Here is a 16,014-nt window from a genome sequence, read left to right on the forward strand (position 1 = left end):
TACTCTAAGGCTGCAAGTCGGCAGGGAGGGCAGGGTGCCCGCTCCAAAGTCTTCCCCTGCTGAACTCCCAAGGGGCCTCTGTGTGCAAGCGTTGCTCCTTCTCCCAGCAGGAAACTTCCCCTGGGGCCTCTCCCCAGGCAGGCTGCACCTGGGCCTGGCACAGGATTTCTGCCATTCTGGGGCACAGGGCTGGGCCCCTGTGCTTCCCAGAGCAGCTGTGGTCTGTCTTCCTAGGTGTTCACCTGGAGCCCGGGGAACAGCTGGGTCAGCGCCGCCTTCTCTCTGGGAGATGCAGTGGGTCTCCGAAGTGCAGCCTGGCAGGGGGTGAACCCAGAGAAGGACAGTGTGTGCACCAGGGCTGACGGGGGTCGGGGGGCTCGGAGGAGCATAAGGATCACTGGACCATGAGTCAGGAGGTCCAGCTGCTGGTCCTGGTTCTGCGCCCGCACGACTTCTGAAGGTCATGTCCCCAGCCAGAACCTCGCTGGGTCATGAACCAAGTGATACCTCGAACCTGCTAAAAGCCGAAATGACAGCGAGGGGCGGGGACCACCAGCCTGTAGGACTACCAGTCTTCTTGATGGCAGCTGAGAGAGACCCCAGAGCATGCGTGCAGGGGGCCTTCACTCAGCTACGAAGTTTTGAGCTCCAAGCTCTGAAGTTACTGCCTACGTCAGGGGCAGATTTTATGTGGGACCTGGATGACTCGTTGCCAGGGCAGAAGATGCCCTGGAGGAGGACGGGGTCCTCTATGAAGGTACTTAAATCAGGTGCACACTGGACCGACACAGCTCAAGTTTTGGATCCAGCTCAGAACCCACCAGTGACTTCCGGTGATGGGCTAGCTTGAGCTCAGACTCCTCGGCTGGACTCTCAGACCTGCTCTCCGGCCCCTCCTACCAGCCTCTTCCTCCAACACTTTTGCCCTCCCTCACCCCACCCCGTCCCTGGTGGTTTGCTCAGGATGCTTCCATGCTCTCCTTTGTGTGCTCCTTCCTCTGTCCATACATTCCCAGGCAAGTACGGAGCACCTGCTGTGGTCTAGGGGCGAGGAATCACTGCCAATAAGATGCTTTCCCAGCCTCAAGGAGCTGAGTCTGGAAGGTACGGCAGGAGATGGCCACAGACCACTGAGCTTGTGTTGTCGAGGGTAGGAGCTGGGCCTCCTGAGTCTGCTGGCCGGTGGGTGAGGGCAGCGTTGGGAGGACAGGCTGGAGGAGGGGACGCATTGGAACCGAGCCCTGAGAGATGATAGGCAGAGGGGGACAGGGCAGCCCCAGCAGAGGAATCAGCTCAGGGACAGGCCCAAGGCCTCATCACTTCTGGGAACTGCCCGCCCTTTAGTTCAATGCTCAGGGAGTATAAGACAAGCTGGCGGTGGCAGTGGAGGCCAGCCTCAGGAGGGTACGCTTTAGGGCGAGGGCAGAAGGAGCTTCCAAAGGGCATTGGGCAGATCAGTAACAACGTGGAGGGACAGATTGAGTGGGGGTCTTAGGAGAGCCTCCCATCTCCCTGTCTTGTGTAAATTCCTCTCTCTCTTTGCTAGAAAGCACCCCCCATCCTTGGACTGTCTGGGACCCCTGAAGTGTCCCTCATTCTGGAGAATTCTTCCCTCCCTTCCCACCTCCCAGTCCCTTCCCTAAGGGGACAGCAAGTGCCCTTTCATCCATCCTTTGCCCCATAGCACTTGTCATAAACCTCAACCCCAGGCCTTATGTGGTGCACTGACTGTCATAGGAAGTCAGCCTGTCTATGAGCTCCTTGAAGACTGGGGCCTCTGCCTTGATCTTGGCCATTTTCCCACTTAGCCTGGTGCCTGTGAAGCCTGTGCCCTATGTAATGCTAACCAGTGCTCTCTCAGGTTTGCAGATTCCCTACAAGCCCCAGAGGAGTCCCCAGACCTCTCTGGGCCTCAGGTACATCTTGAGGAGAACAGTCTTTGCTCCTGCTTGGATAGGTCTGGAGGCGATCACAGCTGGAGCCAGGCTGAGATCACAGCGATACTAGACAAAGGGTTCAGCCCACTGTGTTCTGAGACCTTTCACTCATTTTCTCCTCATAATAATCCCTGGAGGTGTAGGTATTGTTAGTTTAACTCATTTAACAGATGTGGAAACTAAGATACAGGGACATGCATTCCCCCAAGGTTCCACGGCTGGTGTCAGCAAAGCCAGCATTGGAACTTAGGTAGTTTGGACACCAGAGCCTTTGCTCGTGACTACCAGGCCGTCCTACAACCTGTCTGCTCCTGAGCTTTGCTTAAAACCACGAAGGATGTCAGCCCGTGCTCGTGACCTCCATGGCACATGAGCCTCTCCCTGGTGCGCGGGGGTCAGGCCTGGTCCCGGGAGGCTCTGCGGCTTTGCAGTGGGCTACACATTCCCAGGAGCTCACACAAGCAGTAGCCTTACAGAAACTGCCATCTCGGGAGTCCAAGCCTGAGTCCTGGACCTGAGAAACCTGCCTCCAGTGCCAAGACATCCCCAGCTGTGCCATCTGCCTTGGGCACGAGGCCACATCCGGGTGATTCATCCCAGGGCACCCTCGGGCAAGGAGGAAACTTGGGAGCCAGGCTTCTTTTGGCCGGGGCCTAGCATCTGGCCAGATGTTTGCTGAAGCAGGGAGACCTGTCCCCCTGCCCTTTCCTCTGTGCTGGGGGAGAGGGGCCCCTGGAACCTTGGCAGTGAGTCAGGTGTAGAGAGTAGAAGCTAGGAGGGACACCGGCCAGGATAATGGAGCCAAGTAGGTCCAGAAGTTAGGGGTGGCCGCTCCCTCCCAGGGTCAGCAAGTGGAAGGTGGTTTTTGTGGAGAAATAGGGCCAAGAAGACTGGAGAATGTATGGTCCGCAGAGGTTCTGGGCAGGCTGGCAGGTGGGACAGAAAGGTGACCTGGCCTCGGGAACCCTCCTCTCTGTGTCAGACGATGGTTCTTGTTAGTCACACAGAACTGTGAATGCCAGCTGCCACACTCCCAGGGCAGGTCTACACAGGACTTCCAGGCATGGCTGGAAAAGGAAACTGAGTTCTGATCCTGGTTCTGCCATTTACAATAGTGTGGCCAAGGGCAGACCACCGCACCTCTCTGGGCCTGGGCTTTGGTTTCTCAAGCCACCAAGGACATCTGGGAGGCAGTGGGGCCTTGTGGCCGAGAGAGCGCAGGCTTGGGAGTCAGACTGCCCAGGGTTAAAATTCCAGCCTCATTTCCTCCTAGTCCCATGACCTTGAGCAAGTAACCCGTTCCCAACTAAGTCATAATCATCCTCCCTACCTCCTGTTGTAAAGATTTTAAACAGGACAATACATCCTATTTGACTCATAATAACAATGACTTGTCCCTTCCAGTTATAAACTTCAATAAATCCATGCCCTCCATAGGTAGATCGTCTCTGTCAATGAGAAATCCTCAGTCTCTGTCTTTACCCACCGTCAGATTCCCATTTTGGTATCATTTTGCTGATGTTGCCAACATTGTTGTTTAATACAACAGAGGGGATATCCCTGAGCAGAGAGACCACTCCGCAGCCATCGGACCCCAGGGTTTGGCATGTGGAGGTGGCTTTGGAGAGGACATTGTGACTGTTCCAGATAAGTCTCCTTTTTTTTTTTTTTTTTAAGATTTTATTTATTTATTTGAGAGAGAGAGAGAGGGATCACAAGTAGGCAGAGAGGCAGACAGAGAGTGGGAGAAGCAGGCTCCCCGCTGAGCAGAGAGCCCGATGCAGGGCTCAATCCCAGGACCCTGAGATCATGACCTGAGCCAAAGGCAGAGGTGTGACCCACTGAGCCACCCAGGCGCCCCATAGATAAGGCTCTTTTAAAGAGTCATTGCTGAAACTCCCCGGGAGATAGATGTCAGCTCCCGCCCCACCGGGTCCTGCCAGGGACACCCAGCTGACTCCAGCCTTCAGAGGGGAAGTCTGGTATCGGGTCTCACCTGGCAGGAAGTGAGCCCTAAGTGGAAAGCACAGGAATGGGCCAGCCTCCAGTCGACCCGAGCGAATGAAAGATCCGGTGGCCCAGGCTGGCAGGGCGGGGAGAGTCCAGCCTCTTGGCCCAAGAGCGGATTTCCTGTCGAGAGGAAGCTGGGGTTCACCCGAGCTCTGATTCACCTTCCCCACAAGTCTGGCATCAACAAAACCCTCAAGGGGACGTTCTCACCAGCTGGGCCTCAGTCTCCCTTTCTGCACTATTGGTGGAAAATCTTCCCACACATGCCCACACCCCCCTTGTCCTAGAGATCATTTGTAGTAAAAGGAATCAAGAGAAACGCCCCTGGAGAGGCAAAGGACTTGACAAGCGCATGCGGCTTTGTGGGATGGTGGCAGTGACGGGTTCCAGTCACCTGCAGGGAGGAGATGCCCCCAGCGAGCCCCTGCTGAGCACTGGGTCGGGGTGGACGTTCTTCTAGGCCCTGCACACTCACTCAGTTTTCACCACAACCTGACCAGCTAAATGCCTCAGTGTCCCCGTCTTACAAGTGAGGCTTACAGAAGCTGGAACCTATGGCTGGGCCCTGGCTAATACGTTGCAGAGTTGGGATGCAGCTCCCCCTCGTTGTGTTACAGGAACCCAAGGGAGCCCTCGGCCCCCGTTTCAGAGCACGTGTACTCTAGTGGGCGCTCAGGAAGCCCTCCGAGAATGCGGGCTCTCTTAGTGGGTGAAGCCAGGGCACGCGCATTGAAAGATGTACAGCAAGCAAGGCTGTGTATGCCCAGTGCCAAGACAGGGCCGTTGGGACAGTGGACAGGGATGGTCATTATGGCCAGAGGACCTCCCTGGCCAGGGCGGGGTGGGGGGGTCTTGACAGATTTAGACCACTTCTGACTGGGACCTGCTGACTTCTCACTGGAAGCAGTTAGCCTAGTCCAGAGTTGGGTGAGAGCACAGGGTTCCAGCAGCCAGACTGGGAGGGGGACCCCATCCTCCCCTGCGGCCCCTCTCTCTCTGCTCCCCTCCAGCACCCCCCGCATTCATGCAATGCCTGAGGAACAGGAAAGAGCCATTGGCCTGCTGGTAATGCCATTAGTAACCCCATGGGAAAAGGGGAAGTGGAGAGGGGAGGGGAAAGGTGAGCCACGCCTGTCTGTCTCGCCAGAAGTTGGCAACAGCTACAGCCAGCCAGCGTGGTGTCTGCCCTCAGCCCCATCCTGCGCCCCCTCCCTCCCTCTGACGTTTGGGGATGGCCAGGAGGCCGGCTGATCAGAAACCCTGAGGCCTTTTGAGGGGCACCAGTTTCTGGGCCTCCCGAATAAGAATGTCTGTGAGAGGAACTCTGGGATCTAGGCTTGTCAGAAGTTCAGTCCCTCCCCTAGTACGCCTGGTCCAGTTGTTTATAGGGGCTGTGACCCACCCTGATCTGGGTGCCACAGGGGTGCCACCGAGGGCCCAGCTGTGAAAGAACCAGGCACCAAACAAAGGTGCTGTTTCTTTTCAGGTGAAATTCTGTACTTGTAAAGGGCTCTGTTTGGGAATGCTTTCCGATGGTTCCCGCGGTGAGATTTGCCAGGAGGCTTTGGAACATCTGGGATGTGTTTCTTTCAAGTCATGGGTTTAAATGGGAAAGAAAAAAATTCCTAGGCCAGCAGAAGGGAAATGTCCATTGCAGGGCAGGGTCTGGGCCTACGTCCTGTCTGAGGCCCGAGCATAGAGCTAGGTGGGCTGCGGGGAGGCGCCCACCCGCTCCAGCAGGTCCCCATCCTCTTGCCCTTTCCCATCAGGATGTGAAGATCTTCCGAGCCCTGATCCTGGGGGAGCTGGAGAAGGGGCAGAGTCAGTTCCAGGCACTTTGCTTTGTCACCCGGCTTCACCACAATGAGATCATTCCCAGTGAGGCCATGGCCAAGCTTCGACAGGTGAGTGCTCGCCTCGGGCCTGCCCCGGCCTGGCTGCTGCCCCGCCGCCGCCCCCCCCCCACCCCCGCTCCAAGCCCTGCAGCCAGCCTGGCCCCAAGTCTGGACCCTACCCCAACTTCAGTCTCCCACCCGGCCCCTGACCCACTCTGGCCCTCTTCCCTGGCACCCCACTCCCACCCTGTACTCCCCAGCCCTCTGATTGTGCCCTAGGCCATACTGAACCCCATCACCCAGATCGCTAATCTGCAGGGCCCCCCCAACTGCCAGATCCCTCCAGTCCCCTAATCTCAGATCTTCCCCCTTTATGGTGAAGGCTGGGGGCTGGAACTCTCAGGTCAAATCTACCACCACTCCTCATCCAGGTGACATTGCAGGAGTGACCTCGCCAGCAAGGCCTTTCTTTTCTTTTCTTTTCTTTTTAAGATTTTATTTATTTATTTGACAGACAGAGATCACAAGTAGGCAGAGAGGCAGGCAGAGAGAGAGAGGGGGAAGCAGGCTCCCTGCTGAGCAGAGAGCCCGATGTGGGGCTCGATCCTAGGACCCTGAGATCATGACCTGAGCCAAAGGCAGAGGCTTTAACCCACTGAGCTACCCAGGCGGCCCAAGGCCTTTATTTTCTTACTGAGAAATGAGTTCTGGGAATTAAACGAGCTAATGCACACTGTGCTCAGAACACTCCAGCCTGCTGGCCTGTGCCCCAACCCTTCCTGGACCCTGGGCCTCTCCCCAGCCTCACCTAAGTTCCAGAACCCTCCAGCATGGCCTGTTTGAGGCCCTTCCCAGAGACCCCACCCCCTGCATGTTGGAAAGTCTGGGACCCCAGAGGTCATCTGCTTTGGGACAGCTTGCCTAGCTGGCCACCTGCACCACCCCCATCCACTGTCAGAATTCCCCGTCAGCCTCAGACGTCAGCCGGTGGCCAGCCAGAAGGGCTTGGCTCTGCCCTGAACATTGGTTTCTCCACCAGGTGGAGGCGATGCTTAGCGCCCCTTGATGGCCAGCCTGCCCCAGGGCTCTAAACGCCACCAGCCTTGGCTTGCCTGACACTTGGGCACCAAGCAAGGGGTGGGCAGAGCATTCTGAGGCCAGGTGGGAGCGGCTCTTCTTCTCCCCGCAGAAGAACCCACGGGCGGTGCGGCAGGCCGAGGAGGTGCGGGGCCTGGAGCACCTGCACATGGACGTCGCCGTCAACTTCAGCCAAGGGGGCCTGCTGAGCCCCCACCTCCGCAACGTGTGCGCCGAGGCCGCGGAGAGCATCTACACTCGCCAGGAGGACGTCCGGTTCTGGCTGGAGCAAGGTCAGCGGGGTGCAACCACAGTGGTGTTGCCTTGGCCAGGATAGAGAGTCGGGAGATTCGGGAGTTCGGCAGAGGGTCCCCGAAGCTGGGCTGGGATTGGTCAGGGCAGGCTTCCTGGAGGAAGGGGTGCCCATGTGGCTCTTGAGTGAGCCAGATGAAAGTGACCCTTTCCAGGTAGGGACATACAGAACTGTGACTTGCTAGGTCCCATGGAGGGAGATACCCAGGCAGCGCCTACCTTGTTCCTTCCCTTAGTGAGAACACAGATGGGATATCCATCATGGAGGGAGGCCCAGGTTGCAGGGTCCCGGGGGCGCCCAAAGACACCCATTCCTGCCCGTCCACCTCTGCTGTCCCCTCGGAATTCAGCACCTCTCCTTTCTTTCGCGTCTCCTCTGGTGTAAGCAGCTCTCCACCGAGCTCCTTGAGGGCCCCGGAGTCTCTGTGGGCTCCCTGCCTTTAGGCCTGTGTGGCTTTGCCGCCAGTACCTCTCCTGACACTGTTCCCAGGACCGTCCTCGGGTCCTCCCTGTAGAGGACACCAGGAGATAACACAGCTCTAGTCCAGGTCCCTGGTCCTTCTGCCCAGCCGGCTGAACACTGGGCAAGTGCCTGCCCCTCCCAGGGCTCCCCTGGATTTCGAAATGCCCAGAGAGCTGTGCTCATGCCCTCCACACACAGCCCTCCCTGGTGAGCTGCACCCCACATTGCGGTGCAAGTCTGAAACGGCCCCCTGCCCCCCGGGGCTGGTCCCTCCCACGGCCACTGAGCCGATGTCAGGGGCCAGGTCACCACCATCTCCTTCCCGCACCCATGCATGTGCCCTGGCCACGCTGATGTCCCAGCACGTTCGTGCTGGCTGTCCTCAGATAGGTGCCACCTCCTTGAAGCCGCCCTCCTTGACTCTCTACTCCGTCACATTCTAGTAGAGCGATGTTTCTAAGCATAGGGCGGTGTTGCCACGCGGAGGCCTTGAAATCAGATGGCCTGGGGTTCCCTTATCACTCCACTCCCTCTGTGACCTCAGGCAGATCACTAAACCCCTCTGGGCCTGGTTTCTCATCCATCAGCCAGGAGACCAAGAACGGGTAGTTGGCTCCTCGGGTTGACGGGAGGCCCCAGGAGGCCATGCAGGGCCTCTCCCCCCCACTGACCCCCGCCTCTCTTTGCCAGGTGTGGACAGCTCCGTGTTTGAGGCTCTGCCTGAGGCCACAGAGCCCTCGGGGCTGCGGCGCTGCGGGCAGGTGGGGGACAGCGGGAGGCCATGCATCTGCCGCTATGGCCTTAGCCTGGCCTGGTACCCATGTTTGCTCAAATACTGCCACAGCCGCGACCGGCCGGCCCCCTACAGGTGCGGCATCCGCAGCTGCCAGAAGAACTACGGCTTCGACTTCTACGTGCCCCGCAGGCAGCTGTGCCTCTGGGATGAGGAGCCCTAGCTGGGCGGGGGGAGAAGACGGTGGTCCCTGAGGTGGCTGCTCTGGGTTCCCCGCTCTTCCCCAGGCCACCAGAGGGGGTGGCACCCCTCCCACGGACGCCTTATTTCCCTCGATCGCCTGGGAGCCTCTGACTTCATCACGTGAGACTGTGAAACGGGTGTGGCATGGCAGGGGTTAACTCATGGAGGCAGCCCCACCCACCCACCCACCCTGTGCCTCCCTTGGGGACAGAGAGAAGGGGGCTCTCCAGATTTGCCCCCTTCCCCTTAAGCTCCCCCTGAAGTGTTCTCTTTCAAGCAACCAAAATGTGATGGCCCGTGACTCTATTTAACTCTGAAGGTTTCAATCCTGGAAGGTGTCTGTGCCTGTGACACCGACCTACACACACACACACACACACACACACACACACACCTTCCCCGACTCACCCATCTGGAAGGAGCCGGCCCCTCTGCACCACCCAATGCCCACCAAGGAGGGGATCCCCGCCCTGGAGGGGGGGTTGCCAGGGACCGTCGCCGTAGCCCCTACACCATATCACAGCGCATTCTTGTCATTGCTGGCCTCCAACGCGGGGGCACGTGAGGACCTCCCAGCCCGGAGACAAACCATATGTGCCTTTCCCTGCCGACCCAGACCCTGTGGGGACCACAGGCACCAGCGTCCTGCACTCTAAACGGAAAAATTTTTGTAAGGCTCTGGGGTAGGGAGGGAGCATGAAGTACGAGGAAAACTTGAATCCCAGATTTTTAATGCAAAGTATTTATCATTTGTACCAGAAATAAAAGTTTAAATTTTTATTTGACTGACGGGGCACCGTGCAGAGTTCTGAAAGCACTCCTGGCCGATGCTGCCACCTGGTGTCAGGAGTGTTCCATTACATGACCGGTGACCCTGCTTCGGACACCTTCCAAGGCATCTGCTGTGCTCAGGCCATTGCGCAGCGGAGACGGGACCCAGGGGGGCGGGGAGGGGGGCGCAGTTTAGGGAAGAATAAGACAAAACTGCACAGAAGAAGAGACAGATATAGATGAGCAAGGGAGCCAAGGTGGGCAAGAAACAAGGCATGGACTCCAGAACCAGACTTTCAAGGTTCAAATCCTGGCCTTGATTCTTCTTTCCTGCACAATTTTGGGTCAGGCTACTTTACCTCTCTGTGCCTCAGCTCTCTCAGTTATACAATGAGCTTCAATGTGTGGCTGGCGTGGGTTCACTCACGGGAAGCAACCAGCACGTAGCACTCGCTGTACTCGCCATTAATATCGTTAGTGTTCATGGTCTTAGTATCCTCACCTGTAAACCTGAGACAGCTAAACCAGGCCTCTTGAAGGCCTCTTCACATCAAAAGTACCGTCCAGTATAAAGAGGCTGTGATAGGAAGTGCCAAGCTGGGTGCTAGAAGGCTTCTGGGAAGGAGGGGTGTGCAGGCTGGATTTATCAGGAGACTCCTGGACCAGGTGGGCCCCTGCTTGGAGCAGAAGGATGGTAGGTACTCAGCATGTGGAGGAGACTGAGCACAGGGCAGGACAAGAGTGCTACAGGGGGTGGAAAAGTCCCAAGTGTCCCCTAGGGGACTCCTGAGGAAGGAGGAGACGAGAGAAAGAACCCCTTCCTCATCAGCCTTGGAAAGGGAAACAGGATGTCAGGACAGCCCTCCCTTACTCTGCTCCCCAGAACAAGCCGCTGCTGCTCCTTGAAGCTGTACAACCCAGAGGGTTGTGGTGGGAGCCAGGCTTACTTGGCCATGGTCAAGTTAGGGATGGGCGGGGAGACTTCATTTCAGGCAGGTATGCCTCTTCCTGAACCCGTTTCCAAGGACCAGCTTCAGTGGTGCCAGCAGCCAGGGAGGGAGGTGTTCCTCCCCGGGGCCCTTTCCTCCTTCCCCTGCTGCCCAGTCCAGGCCCTCAGTCCTGCTCTGGGTCGGGGAGGGGGTTGCTGGGAGAAGGCACCGCCCTCGCCCCATCCTATATGTGCCTTATTTGCTGAGGGTGGGGTCCCCAGGTCGTATACCTTTTCTCCTCACTTTCAAATAGCCTAAAATAAGGCTGTTTTTTGAAGGGTGCTTTTCTAATCTTCCTTGGGAATGACTAGCACCCCCCAGCCTGCCTTTCGCCTGCCATGAGGGGGATCTGGACCCCGTTGTCACCACAGACTACCCTGCCTGGTCTTGCGGCACGGGATGGGAATTACGATTCCCTGAGCCTTTGGGTTGATGCCACACTCAGGCAAAGCCCACGCCCCCTCCTTCCAAGCGACTCCCCCCCCCCCCGCCCACCATCCTCCCCACCCCCTCGCTGTCAGGTAGCTCCAGTGCCAACCCTGCAGTCACTTCTCTGGCGAGGGTCTCAGGGGTCCATGTACCTCGAAATCCCTTGAGAGCTCAGCTCATTAAATACCTGTTCAGGGTCAGCTATTTGAGAAATGCCCAGATAAGGCTTTACTTTCCTCAAGACGCCTTTGTCCACTTGTGAAAACACTCAGGGGAGGTACTAGGTACCAGATCTACGACCAACACTTATTTCTCTGGTGTTTCCGAGCTGATGAAGTGACTTTGTATCCGTTAGCTCGTCTGCTCCTGGTAGCGATCCTGGGACACTTTAGGAATGTGGCTCAGCAATAAAATTATGTGACTTGCCCAAGGTCAGACAGCTGCTTCGAGCGCCGTTGGGATCCAACCCTCAACCTTCTGACTCCACATACCTACTAACCCTAATGGGCTTATCAGACTGGCCCCCTGGGACCCCAGAGAGCACAGCTCACCCGTGGGGTGGGGAGAGGGGGAGCAGTATGAGGTGGGCAGCACCCCCGAGGCCAGTCCCGCAGTAGCAAGCCCTGAACATATGGGGGTGTGCCCACCGGTCCCCCATGACTGGAGTCGGCAAGAACAGGCTCCTGCTTGCTCCCTTTGACCACGGTGAGGAGGGCTCAGATGGGAGGCCAGGACCCTGGGTCTCACTGGAACCTCTTCAACACAAAGAAGCCGCAGGTGGCGCCAGGCACCCTCGGGCAGGATCACCCCAACCTGGGCTGGGCCTTGCTGTATGTTCTTTGGGTTTTCTTCAGGCTCCTTTCTCTGCAAACTCAAGGTAAGTTCTGTCCTAGAACCTGGATAAGGTGGGTTTTACCACCGAGGAGTCTGGCAAAAAAACGGGACAAGGACCCCTCCTAAGAAGTAAAACTCGAGGGTAACAGTCCCTGTGAGAATGAGGGTAACAGCCTCATCCGAGTTGTGTGCATTCGGGGGTGGGCTGCCCCCCCTCACCAGCCCCTAGTTCCTCATCTGCAAAGAGGCGGCTGCCTCGCTGGCCATCAGCCTGTCCTTGCTGGCTGGCATTCTGCCTCAGATCGTCAGGCCTGTGGCTGCCGGTGCCCAAATTGTCCGTGACTTGCTCCTCCAAGCCATGCTGTAGAGAAATGCTAAAAACGGAATGCTGCAAAACCCAATATTTGGTAGAGACTGACAGACTCCCCTCCAGCCGGGGCTGTCCCAACTTACACCCTCACCAGCAAGTGCACGAGAGGCCCATTTCCCCACATTCCTGCTGCAGCAGTCGGGGTTCTCTAGAGAAAGAGAACCACTAGGATACACAGAGGGAGAGATTTATAGTAAGAAATTAGCTCATGTGATTGTGGGATCTAGAAAGTCCAAAATGCCAGCAGTTTATGCAAAAGTGGATGTTGCCATCTTGAGTCAGAAATCTGCAGGGCAGGTCAACTGTCTGGAAATTCAGACAGCATTTATGTTACAGTCTGAAGCCGAATTCCTTCTTGGGAAAACCTCGCTTTTTGCTCTTAAGGCTTTCAACTGATTGGATGAGGCCAACCCACATTCTTGAGAGCGATCTCTCTAAAGCCAACCGATTGTAGTTGTCAATCACATCCACAAAAATACCTTCACAGCAGCACCTAGATTCGTGTTAGACCATGGTTTAGCCAAACTGACATGCGGAACGAACCATCACACCAGCTATCACTTGATCTTACCACATGGTGTTGGCCACTTAGACCTTGAAAAATGTTAAATAAAGAATTCTGGGGTCTCCTCTCAGATCTCCACTATTGACTGAAGCCAGGTAGCAGATAACGGCCCTGCGGATTGTTCCGGTTGCCCCCCCACCCCATTCATTCCCTACCCTCTTCTGTTCTGCTCTGTGCCCCAGGACACCAACCTGCGGATGGGCCTCACCTGGGCCCCTTTACCCCGTGCACGGCTAGTGAGAAGCCCCGGAGATCAGAGGGCAGGACGAGAGGGATTTCCAGGCATATATCCCTGCTCCTTCCTGCTTCTGGAACACACCTCCGCACTGGCTTCCTTGCTCCAAGCTCCAGACCTCCTTGGGCTCCTAAACCACGATTTCTTCCTGCCTCTTCAGTCCCAGCCTCTCAGAATCCCAACTCCCTGGTTCCCTTCATCCTGCTCGTGCCTCCATGAATAAGAAGCACCTTCGTTAAAGGCTGTCCTCCATGTTGCACTGACTCTGTTTCCCACAGAGACCCTTACTGCTGACCACGGCACTCCCTGCTGGAGACCCAGAAGAAGGGACTGTGGGATGGAAGAAAGCGAAAGGGAGGTAGAGGAGCACACAGACTCATGTGGCAGGGACTGGGGCATCCCTTCTTGGGGAAGAGCCCAGCTTCAGGGGGCTTTAGGGGGAGTGAGGGAAGGAAGGCAGGTCACAAGCCACCTCAGGCTCCAGGCCCAGGGGGTGTGGTGTCCACCTCCCCGGTGGTGACTGGCTGCCCACCCCCAGGGCCCCGCAGCAGGCCCCCGGAGCACCCCTCCATGTTTCAGTTAGAGGACGTGGTCCAGTATCAGGAACTTGCGTTCCCTGTTCCCCACTCCACAAGCATCACCAGCTTGGGAACCTCCTGAGGACAGGGACAGTGTCTGGCCTGCATTATGTTTCCAGCCCCTAGCTTAACCCACAGTGCCAGTGGGTACTCAATACACACTCCGAATGGATGAACGGGGGAATGGCCCCTGACCTTCTATGCATTGAGGTGTGGGATTGCATGTAGCTCGGGAGCCCCAGAGGGCACCGTGGGAGTGGGGCATTTTAACCAGCAGAGCTGTCCAGCGACAGGATGGCCACCAGACAAGGCCAGGACTCCTGTCACTGCATTGATGGGGCTAAGGCTGGCTGACTCAAACTGGGGTTCCCCGGCAGTCTGACCTCCGGTGGGAGCACAGGCCAAAGACCCAACCGCATGCTGAAACCGAGATTCAGTATCTCCCACCTGCCTGGAACTGGGGCCCTCACCTGAAGTCCCCCAGCCACGGAGGGCATTCAGGGCACCACAGCCCTGAGAGCTCTCCAGTCTGGCGGTAAGGACGCTCAAGCCAAGGTCACACGCGCCCCATCACCGCAAGAGGGCGCGCTGGCCTTAGACTTGCCCCGAGCGTGCGGGAGCTCCCGGAGGCTTACCTGGTCTGAGGTAGACCGGCAGAGTCTGGAAAGGACCAAGGCGGGGTTCTGCGGAAGGGGTCATTGCAGGGGCAGATCCAGGCCCAATGCAGTCCCCAAGACCAGAATAGCTCATTGCAAGACAATTGTTATGCTGTTTTAAAATCAAATCCGTATGATTACTATATTTCAGAACCTTCAAGTGCAAGTGGGCTGTGAGTTTGTGTGAACTCCTCCCTTTAGAGGTGAGTGAAGGCTGGCCGTAGGGGTGGGGAGAGCATGTCTCCGGCTGGGGACTCAGCATTGGGGATATGGTGGCAGGGAATAGCTCAGGGTCCTAACTCCCTTGTCCTCTCTGGTCCTCTCCCCAGAAACAGTGGCTTTATCCTGGTTCCCAGAGCACCTCTCACTCTGTCACCTAACACTACCCCCCTGCCCAGCCCCGTCCGGCAATACTACTCCTGGCAATGGAGCCATCAGATTGCCTCTGAGCTGTGATTTTATTTTATTTTTTTTTTTAAAGATTTTATTTATTTATTTGACAGAGAGAAATCACAAGTAGATGGAGAGGCAGGCAGAGAGAGAGAGAGGGAAGCAGGCTCTCCACTGAGCAGAGAGCCCGATGCGGGACTCGATCCCAGGACTCTGAGATCATGACCTGAGCCGAAGGCAGCGGCTTAACCCACTGAGCCACCCAGGCGCCCCTGAGCTGTGATTTTAAAAGAGGCCTGCAGGTTCTTCTTGGCCTCTACTACCTTCCATCTGCTCTTTTGGGAAGCCTGAGCTGGGATCATTCCATTCCCTGTGGTTGCCTCAAGGCAGGGAGCTGACCCCCACCCCGTACCCCCACGCTCTGGGCCCTGCAGCCCATCTGGCAGACAGAAGGAGCTAGAAGGGACTTGTTGTTTGGTGGCCTTCCAGGACGCCTGGCTCTCCACCCTTCTCCCAGCCCTGACAACTCAATCCAGCTGACATGACAGGAAATGAGAGTGAGCAACAGGGCCCACAGCCAAGAAGGCCACTTCTCTTTGTCAAGGCGGAGAAGGGGACCGGGGGCTCACCTCCCTCCCCAAAACACCTCTCAATGGGAGATAGTGCATCCAGCAATGTGTCTGAAAGGGGAGGCTGGCTCCTGGAGACTTCTGTTCTGGAAGCAGAAGCAGCGGAGGGCATGCTCAAGTAGAAATGGGGCCTCAAGAGCTAGTGACTTCCGAGAGGATCAAATGTCACTCCAGGAAGACCAGGAGGACCTGGGATAGAGTCAGCGTTGATCACAGTTTGGGGACTACATGATCCTACTCTCTGGAAATTGTCCTCCAGCTGTTGAGAAAGGGTGGGGGTGAGGGAAGCAGGGAGCCCTCATTTGCATTTCATTTGCATTTCATTTGCATGCACCTCTTTTGATGTCCAAAGGCAATGAAATTTCCTGTCCTTGCTTCTTTTTCCCTTTCTTTCTCTGTTCGTTTTCTAACCTCCAGGCAACATCCTATCTCTCTTCTTTTCCCCACAGCTTTTCCTCTCCCAAGCCAAACAAAGAACAGGGAGTATTAGGTCCAGAGGGTCCAGAGGGTTGGCACTTTCCCCTTCCCCAGGATCTCCCATCTGCCCAGAACTCAAAAGCTGGTTTCATGGAAATTCTGAGTTCTGGGAATGAGGGAGGGTTAAAAAGGTCTTTGCACTCCCATCCAGTTCATCTCACTGAAATGATCAAGCAAGTCCGAGAGGGAAGGAAGAGAGATTGCTCAGCTTTGCCCATTGCCCCATATTTGCCTGCCACAAACCCACCCATCCTACTAATACTCTGGAGGACCAGATGAAGGAGGAGCAGAGGGAACGGGAGGGTCTCAGCTGTGCGGTGACTTGTCCACTTGCTCAGGAACCCTGGGCAAGTTCCACCGTCCCCGCCCTCTGCGGCCCTGGGTTCCTCCTATGAATGATAGTCTAGATTCCTTTCACCTGGAATGACAGAAGAGAAGGGGAGGCTCCAGCACAGACCCTGGAGGGTAGGATTAAAAGTGC

The 16,014-nt window shown here is 56.7% G+C and overlaps 1 protein-coding gene across 2 annotated transcripts in view; it reads left to right on the plus strand.

Annotated features, from left to right (window-relative positions):
• Positions 1-16,014, plus strand: part of LOC131837220 (POU domain, class 2, transcription factor 3) — a 105,081-nt gene that overhangs the window by 8,210 nt on the left and 80,857 nt on the right. Inside the window, exons 2-4 of one of the 2 annotated variants that reach the window (XM_059183428.1) lie at positions 5,717-5,851; positions 6,972-7,152; positions 8,325-9,395. In XM_059183428.1, the coding sequence (XP_059039411.1) occupies positions 5,717-5,851; positions 6,972-7,152; positions 8,325-8,590 (582 nt within the window). In that variant the 3' untranslated portion in view covers positions 8,591-9,395. Of the gene's footprint in view, positions 1-5,716; positions 5,852-6,971; positions 7,153-8,324; positions 9,396-16,014 lie in introns of those variants that run through there. The other variant, XM_059183423.1, reaches the window with a different exon arrangement.

Source organism: Mustela lutreola, chromosome 1, assembly GCF_030435805.1.
Source record: "Mustela lutreola isolate mMusLut2 chromosome 1, mMusLut2.pri, whole genome shotgun sequence".
NCBI classification, from domain to species: Eukaryota; Metazoa; Chordata; class Mammalia; order Carnivora; family Mustelidae; genus Mustela; species Mustela lutreola.